This window comes from Camellia sinensis, chromosome 12 (genome assembly GCF_055761805.1).
Source record: "Camellia sinensis isolate YWXY chromosome 12, ASM5576180v1, whole genome shotgun sequence".
NCBI lineage: Eukaryota > Viridiplantae > Streptophyta > Magnoliopsida > Ericales > Theaceae > Camellia > Camellia sinensis.
In genome coordinates, this window is record NC_138972.1 from 52,420,529 (window position 1) to 52,430,394 (window position 9,866).

The 9,866-nt window shown below is 26.8% G+C and overlaps 1 protein-coding gene across 1 annotated transcript; it reads right to left on the reverse strand.

The window, feature by feature from the left end:
* Positions 1-7,925: 7,925 nt before the first annotated feature.
* Positions 7,926-8,333, reverse strand: LOC114323424 (sigma factor binding protein 1, chloroplastic). Its single transcript, XM_028271024.1, has one exon. The coding sequence runs from the start codon at positions 8,331-8,333 to the stop codon at positions 7,926-7,928; it is 408 nt and encodes a 135-aa protein (XP_028126825.1).
* Between the last annotated feature and the right edge of the window lie 1,533 nt (positions 8,334-9,866).

The window sequence follows — 9,866 nt, forward strand, 5'->3', positions numbered from 1 at the left end:
TGAAATCATTCACCAAGAAGAACAAGTGAGGCGAGAGAGAAGTCCAATTCTTAGTGACAACAAGATACATCAAATAATGTACATATCTAATGGTTAAAGTTTATAACTAAAGTAAAATGGCATCAAAATACTGTGTATGTTTTTTAAACCAGACAATTTAAAATGACCTCAATTTGCTTCAATTTTTAAATCAGAATGTTGAATTATTATTACAAAATCATTAATTCTGATCCATTGTTCTGTTTATATATTGTTTTAAATTCAGCTTCTTTGTAATTTTGCATATTTGCATCTGCTCTTACTGTTAATTGCATGTATAATGTTGTAAGTGTAGCCCCACAACACAAGACATTGCACTTCAATGAAATAGCAAGCATCATAAGTGTTTTTTTTTAAGTGAACTTTCAGATGAACCTGGCACAGCACCGTGTTGTGATATCGTGGGAAGGTTTTTCAAATCTATTATGATAATTAGAACTGATCATATTATAGGGTTCGTCGAATAGATCATTCATAAGAAAAATTAAGTCAATTAGACTTTTGTAGCCTGTAACAAGACCACATTTATGTTTAAAAAAAATAAACGGTTACCATATTTTTGATAATTTATCTAAAAAAATTATGATTCGATCATGGGGTTATATATGTCCGAGTAACTTCATTTTTTATGGATAATAGACTCGATAAACCCTATAATATGAACAGTACAAATTATCAAAATAAAATCGATACAAACCTCAACTAGGCCGTCATAACGGGATGCTGTGACAACACCCTTCTCTTGTCCGTATTCCAAAGTAATAATTATTGGTTTAAATTATAGGATCTATCATTCTTGTGTTGGAGTTTTAGGCGACAATATATTAGATATCAATATGTAAATGAAATGAAATATTACACTAAGAGCACTGAATAATTTCACACAAACATTGTGCAAACATTTTCAAATTATAAAATGGATGTTTTAGTATAAGTTGAAACAACCATAAATTGTCACATTAGTCTACACCAAAATTTTGATCGTATATCTTGTCGTAATCTTGGGGCCCATGTAATAAGGTCTCCCATTGAGCTCAAATTTTTAATTTAATTTTGTTCTATCAGCCAAAAAGAAAGCTTTATGGATAACAAAACATACAAAGTATGATAAAGTACATCAACAAATAGGAGGGTGCAAAAAAATCACAGTAAAACATCAAGATCTCAACCGGATTTTCCCATTTTGTTTTAATTATATCTTGTGGTTTATATTTCACCAAAATTTTCTAATGTGCAATCAATGAGAGTTTTGGAGAGCATACAAAATAAAGGAAAATTGCAAAATGTGATGAGTATATGCCTTATTCCTATATTTGGGTGACGGTAATGCTATTTTTGATTGGGAGATTTGAGAAGCGATTTAGAAAGAAAAATGAAAAAAATAAGTGAAATGTGAATAAAATATATTTATATTTCTCTTAATTTCACACACGTTTTCCTTTTCTGTTTCTCTTTCTAAATCCCCTCAAATCTTTTAACCAAACCCATATAAGTGTTGAAGGATTTTTAACCTTAGCAAAACTGTTACGGCTGCTTGAAATTGATACTGCATTTTCTCTGAGCTATACAATCAATGCATGCATGCATGCATTTTAGCTGTGGCAGAGACCAAGGGGTGGGACACCCATGCTTGCATCTCTCTCTCTTTCTCTCTATGGATATAATATACAAGCAGGTTGGCCTTTGCAACAGGCCCCCCCTCTCTCTGTCTCTCTGTTTCTCTCATGCACACACCTGTTGTAACAAAGTCATGTCCACTGGCAGAGAAATTACTCAACATTTTTGGAATAATGTTGTATTTTATTTATAGGTTGACATTTATTAATTTGTTGTTTTTTAATAGCTCTAGAGAAATTATTCAATACTTCTGAAGCAAATTCTAACGATATTTCAAAGTAATAATTAGCAGTTTAAACTATAAGACCCACTATTTTAAGATCCACATAAAACAAAAAAAAAAAAAGTTTAAAGTAATAATTATTGGTTTAAACTATAACCCACTACTTCTGGATAGGCATCCAAAAGTACTTTAAAGTAATAATTATTAATTTAAATTATAGGACCACTATATTTATGTTAAAAATAGACATTTCCAAATGATAAAATGATTTTGGTAGACGCTTTAACTTCAAACGAATGGATATTGTATAGCTTTTCTGTATAATTTTCAAGGTTTTTATATCTTTTTTTCAAATATCTTTTGTATTGTTATTCTATTATTATTTTTTTCCATCCCAACTCAATTATCTTCACCTTTGAGATATTTGTATTGTTAACCACTAACTCATTATAAGTTTAAGTTAATAGAGAGAAAAGGGAAATTTTACTATTTATTGGGTTGATTTGCGATGTGGATTGGCTTTTTAACTTTTTAATTATTTTAGCCGTGAGGCTAAAGAGCCTCTTTGGGATAGGCTTTTTGGTTTTTTTAATTTTTGTGAGAAAAAAAATAAAATGAAATGATTATGGTTTAGAAGTGATATTTTGTCTTATTGGGCTTAAAAACTTATTTTATCTTTTTGTAATTGTTTTAGCCAAAAAGTCCCCGTTTAGGTTATGCCAAGCGAGGGCATTATATCCTCTATTATCAATGGACTATATCCGAGATTAAGTAGGTGTTTGGTATGTACTAAAAAAGTGCACTTTTTTTTGCATGCATATACTTATTTAGGTCACATCAATCAACATCTATTAATATCTCCTCTCTACTTTTCTATCATCTTTCTCTACTTTTCTATATATATATATATATATTTTTATAAAAGTCAAAAAATATACTTATTTAAAACATTCTAAATCATCTTAAGTCAAGAAGCCATGTGTAGAAAAAAGAAAATGAATTAAAAATGAAAAAAAAGGAAAAAGAAAGAAAAGAAACAGAACCACCCCCCCCCCCCCCAAAAAAAAAAAAAAAAAAAAGAACAAAAAATGTTCTAAGCAATGGATGCACGTTGGCTTTTGCCAAACCAAACTCTCTCTTTCTTTATATGCATGTTGGCCTTTGCTCTGCCTCTCTCATAACAAAAGCAAGTAGAATTAGGGACTTCAGCAGGATTTTAAACTTGAGGGACCAACGTATAAATAAATAAAAATTTTGTAACAAACATGAAAATACAGTATTAATTTCTGTCAATAAAAAATGAAAAAAATATTACTTCTTCGATTTTTTTTATTCAATGCATATAGTTACAAAAATATGATCAAAATACAGTATAAGATATGCACCAACCAGGTAACTAGCTAAAAAATTACCCTACATCTTATTTTCACCAGCCCTTGGCACAATTCTTAAATTATTGGTAACTTTTGAAACTTTAAGATGTTTAAGAACATCAATCTAATAATTTTGCAATTAAAATTTTTAATGCAATTTTTTTACTTTGTGAGGTGATTGGGAAAGAAATTATTTACAAGCTTGCAAATATCTTCAATTTTGAAATAACTATAACCATCCATTGGATCTGAAGCAAAGTTAAGAACTATTGTTTGGGTGTAATTTTCTGAAAAATTGATTTTTTTTTTTAATTTTTAGTGAATTTAAAAAAATATTTTAAGCAAATTTCTTACTTTTTAGATACACGTAATATAAATACAATTAAAAATTATAATATATGTGAAAAAATATTTAAAAAATTCACTAAATACCAAAAATACACAAAAAAAAGGATAATTCAATACATTTTCGTGTTTTATGTGTTTATTATTTTTTTAAATATTTTTTTTACAACCATTTTACTTTTTAGGTATATCTAAATTAAGCGCATCTAAAAAGTAAAAAAATTACTTAAAATACTAAACAAAATCACAAAAAATAAAAAACTAATTTTCAGAAAATTGAATTCATCACATCCTTCCTTAAATCGAGTGTTCAATTCTTCAAGAGCTGATGAAGATGGAGAAGAAGTAAAAGGGAATCAAAATAGAGAAATCAGATGAAAAAGAATTAAAGAAAAAAGAAAAAGTTTTAAAGTAGATAGTGAGATAAAAAAAAGAAACTGAAAACGGAGATGGAATTGAAAGGAAAACCAAAATAACAAGAAAATTAAAAATTGAAACAAAAGAAGAACAAAAAGAGAAAAGAGAACAAGAATAAAGAAAAATAGAGATAGAGATAAGTTGGTCCAATAAAAGGTTATATAATTTAAAACTATTCATAACTAACACAATTATATTTTTAATATAAAATAAAATTTTAAAGTGACATTGTCCCTTTTAGCCCCTTGGTCCATCCTTGAGTAGAATCATTTTCATTGCCTTCGGATCAATGGTTAAAAAGCTTTAATAATAAACCCTGGAGAGAGCATAACTATAGGCATACCTAACTAGTTAAAAAATGTTTTAATTTTACAGTCGAAAATAGTATCCATTTTGTCTGCATGTAGAATTCCAATGTAATAATGAAAGAGTGCTGTAGAAAATAAATTCATATTTTGTTTCGAAATTACAAACCAAAAATTCATACAAAAAAATTCTACTAGAACATTATAGTCGTGATCTTTCTAAAAAGGAAAATGTCTCGTAACTCAAATTTTGTGGCTCAAAAGTAGTTCAAATGGCCAAAACGACGTCGTTTTGGCCATTTTTATGTTGTTCTGTACTCAAAACGACGTCGTTTTGGCCATTTGAGCCACTTTTGAGCCATAAAATTTGAGCTACGTAGCATTGTCGTTTTAAAAATAATAAGTTATTTTGATAAGTCTTTTAGTTTGAAATCACTCCGTCGGTTTTGATTTCTTTTTCAAAAAATTTTATTTTTTTGTTTTTCATTTTATTTTTATACTTTTACTGAATTTTTTTAATATTTTAAGTATTTTTTTAAAAAAATTTTTGGAGACATTTAACATAAATCTACTTAAAAGGTACAATATTTGTGAATTTGTTTTTTAAAATTCACTAAATACAAAATATAAAAAAAATTATAAAAATTCAGTACATTTTTTATTTATATTTTTATGCATTTATTAATTTTTTAAAATATGTTTTCACAAATATTTTACTTTTTAGATACATCTAAGTAAGGTACATCTAAAAAAGAAAAAAAATTGCATGGATTTTTTAAAATATTCACTAAAAACAAAAAAAATAAGCAAAAATAAAAAAATTCAATTTTCAGAAAATTAAATTCAAAAAATTGAAACGAAACACACTATTTGGTTTCTTTTATAATTCTTTTTTCCCTTTTTTTATTTATATATCATTATTCTTTTTGTTCTTCCCTCTGATCTTCATCACCCCTGTAGGCAAGGGACAATATCTAACATTATGGGAAGCAGCTTTTGTATGTATACAACAAACAACATTACCTAGCGCATGTAAAGAACGAAAGAAAGAAAGATAAAGAACATGAAAATTTTGTTTTGGGAAAAAAAAGAAAATAAAAAATAAAAATAAGGAAAAACTACAATACAGTATATTTTCAGAAAAATAATTACAAAATCATTGAAAAATTTATTATTTTAATTATTAATATAAAAATTTTCATATTATTTTTAATGCAAATACACTGAGATGTAATATCTCCTAAAAATAAAACAGAGAGTGGGGGAGTGGGAAATGTTCTGAGACATTCATGATATTTTAAAATAATAAGTTATTTTGATAAGCCATTTAGTTTGAAATCTATATGGTTTCTTTTATAATTTTTCCTTTTGTTTTTTTATTTTTTATATCATTATTCTTTTTGTTCTTCCCTCTCATCCCCTGTAGGCAAGGAAAATATCTAATTAATATCTAAGATTATGTGAAGCAGCTTTTGTATGTATACAACAGACAATATTGTCTAGTGCATTGAAGGAAAAAAAAAAGTTTTGTTTTGGAAAAAAAGAAAATTACAAATTAAAAAAATAAATAAATTACACTAACGGTTTTTATAGTTTGAGACTTTGGTCATTTTAATTTTTGGCTTTTCAATTGTGATATATTTGATTTTTAATTTTAAATCTTGTTCTAAATAAGGACAATTGAAGATACCATTACTTAATTTCAAAGACAAAATCGTTAATTTAATAAAATATAAACTAATTTGATAAAAATAAATATCAATTTTTTTTCGTTCAATTTTAAAAATTATTTCTATACACTAAAGATAAAATTACGTAAAACTGATATATCTTTTAGACATTTATTTATTTATTTTACCACATTAATTTTTATTATTTGTTTGGATGATGATCATGTAATGGGTGTTTGTTTTTATTTTCATTAAATTACTTTTTATTTTTTCAAAAGTCAAATATAACGACAACTTGATATCATTATTAAACCAATCTATTAAATCAAAAAATTCAAAACTAAAAAGATTTCATATATTAAATATATCGATTACACATTAAAATTCTAACAACTACCTATTACATGATCATCCAAACACATCATAAAAATTAATTTAGTAAATAAAATAAAATAAATAAATAAAAATTTAAAAGATTTATCAATTCTACATAATTTTATTTTTTATGGGTAGAAATAATTTTTTAAAATTTAAAAATATTTTTTGACATTTATTTTTATCAAATTAACTTATATTTTGTCAAATTGATGATTTTACTCTTGAAATTAAGCAATAATATTTTTAATTATCCTTATTTAAAATTCAAGATCAAATGTGTCGCAATTGAAAAATTAGAAGTCAAACGAACACGAGTTCTAAACAATAAGCATTGTTGGTGTAATTTGTCCAAAAAATGAAGAGGAAAAACTACAATCCAGTGCATTTTAAAAAAAATAATCACAGAATCATTGAAAAACTTATGACTTTAATTAATGTTGATAAAGTTTTTCAATGATCTATAATTATTTTCATACAAATACACTCATATTAATATCTCCTAAAAATATAACAGAGAGAGAAGGAGGGGGGGGGATATATATATGTTATGAGCCATGATTACGTGCTATGCAGCTTGTTCTCATAAGTCATAACAACTAAAAAGTTGTTCTAAAAAGTCCATGGATAGTGTTTCCAAATTTTCAAGATGCGATAATCTCAAGTCATGACATGATTCAATAGAAAGTTGGAAATGGAGGAAACAATTTCATTTTTGGTAGACTACCAAACACACCCTTGCTTAATATCTCCTATTTCCATGAATCTTATGCTATAGTATACGGGATAATTATAAAGTAATTTTGGAAATCGGACACGTGATATTTTATAAAAGACACGCGGTATTTTAAAAAATAGTAATTGATGAAAAATATAAATAAATAAAATATTATATTAAGGGATTAGAAAACGTGAAAAATATATTAAATAATAAATAAATAAAATATTATATTAAGGGATTAGAAAACGTGAAAAATATATTAAATAATAATTAATTAAAAAATATGGATATATGAAAATCTGAGATTATAATTTCCATAGTACGTGGAATTTGATTTCCACCACTTATTCTGCTTTAGGCAGATATTTTCTTGCTAGGAAACGTGGTTACCTCAACAAGGCCATGTTTGGTTACAACCTAAAGCCCTAAAGGCATATCTCTCAGGAGACTCTCTTTGTTAAACTCGTCTTTGTAATTAAGACCAAAAAAAAAAAAAAAAAAGTTGGGTCCCCAAAGAGTGTTATTTTACCCTTTTCATCCCATTTTTAGTTCAATCTCACATACCATAAAAATGATCACTACCTCTCTTAATCTCATCAGATGAAATATTAAAAAGTTCAAAAAATAAAATTTAACCCTAGCTAGAACATAAGTAGAAATGACATGTGTGAAATACTTTTACATAAAAAGGCATAATAGACTATTCAATTCATTAAAAACATAGGAAAATGAAAATTACAAACATAAGTTAATTACAATTTAGAAAATAAACCTTAGGCATAGAGTAGCAAATTAAATAGCTTACCAATTTTACAGCGCATCTAGCCTTCTGATCACACATCAACATGGGGAAGGAGATTCGTAAAAGTAGTTTGGTGAGAAAAACCCAGAAAAGTTCTCTAGCATCTGAGGCATGAACACATCATCGTACGGCTCAAATGCAGGATCAGACCTCTGGGGTTGTTCTTGTTCCATTGTTGGGACTTCTGGGGCTTGATCATCATCATCACTGATCTTGATCCCATCTGGGACCGTTGGATTGTTAGTGACAGTGTCGCTTTCACAATATTTACCGTGTTCCGGCATCACAGAATCTTGGCCGGTGAGTTCTTGAACCAAAGCCCTAAACTCTGAGGCACTAGTCTGCACTTTCATGGGGTTGGAGATGTAAACAACCTTGACAGGTTTTTTCTTGGTTTTGGTCTGTTTGGTTGCCTTCTTTTCGTGAACACTGAGTGGTTTATCCATGTTTTTTTTTGAGAGAGAGAGAGAGAGAGAGAGAGGGAGGTGAAAAGGGTGTGCTTCTTCTTCTACATAAATAAAGAATATGGATGTGGAGAGCTTTTCATGGTGTGTACGGACATGGGTTTTCTAGATGGAGAGAGAGAGAGAGAGAGAGGCGTTTCCGGGAAAGGAAAGGAAAAGAAAAGAAGACAGAAAAAAATGAGGTAGTGAGAAAAGTGGATGGAGTTGATGATGATGGAGCAAATGAAGTTGTGAGAAATTGGAAATCTATGTTGTGTATTAAGTAAAAGAAGGTTTTTAATCTCTAAAGAGTTTTAATATTTTAATTTAAATTTTTAAAATTTTTTATTTAAAAAAAAATTAAACTTTTATTGATTTGATCAAAATTTTTTGATCAGTATTTATTAATTTTTTTTAATTTATATGTCTTTTTACATGTCTGCATTTATTGATTTGGTCAAAATTTCTTGATCAGCATTTAAAATTTTATTATATAAATAATTATAGATATAATTTGTATATAGTTATTGTAGTATTTTTTTTTAATTTCTCTCATATATTATAATTAATGATAAGATTGTTAAATTATTTTTATAAAAAATTTTAAAAAATATAATTTATATATTAAAAAAAAATCTAAAATAAATATAAATATGTATAATAATTTCCTACGTAGGACGGGTGATAGGCACTAATAAATGAGAAGACCCAAGCTCGAGAGGTGCGCGTCGCGTATAGAGCTTCATTTAGGTTTTGTCTTTTTATTGGCTTGATGTCAGCTAATTGTTTTTATAATGTCAGCTAATTTGTTAGGTACCCGTTTGGAATATACTATTTCAGTTAGTTTCTTTTAATATTTTTTTAGTTATTCTAGGCTGATTAAAAAAGTAGTGTTTAGAATAATAATAATTTTTTGTTATAGTTAATTCGATGATTATAAGATAAAAAATAAAATAATTATACTTTAAATATAATATTTTATTTTATTTTATTTTATTTTATTTTATTTTTATTGATTATTTTAATTCAAACCACACTTTCCAAACACTTCCATAGGAGGCAGTTCCTTACTGTTTCGATTCACAGAGTCAATTATGAATCTCAATTTGATGATCTGAATTATTCATTTTATCAGATATTTTATATATTTTATTAAAAAATTAAATTAATCCAATAATTATAACATATTCAATTTAATTGCATTTGTTACCAAAAATAGATGATTTATTTTTAAAAATATAATTGTTGTCATTTTTTTTTTGCAAATATAATAAATTGAATAGGTTACGATTATCAGATTAACTTAATATTTCTTTGTGAATAAAATACGTTAGTGTTACACAATTAACGGTTCGAATCATCAAAACGAAACTTGTGATGGACTGCACAGACCTAAAAATCGCCCTTTAGTCTAAATTATGGATTGGAGGGAATCATCCTACATATAAATAAAGGTTGAATTTTTTATTTTTATTTTTTTTACCGTAATACTACATGTTCAAAAATTTTCCTCATAAATTATCCTGAAACATCAAT

Excerpts from the sequence above, each read along its gene's own strand:
- LOC114323424 (XM_028271024.1), bottom strand. The coding sequence starts at position 8,333 with ATGGATAAACCACTCAGTGTTCACGAAAAGAAGGCAACCAAACAGACC.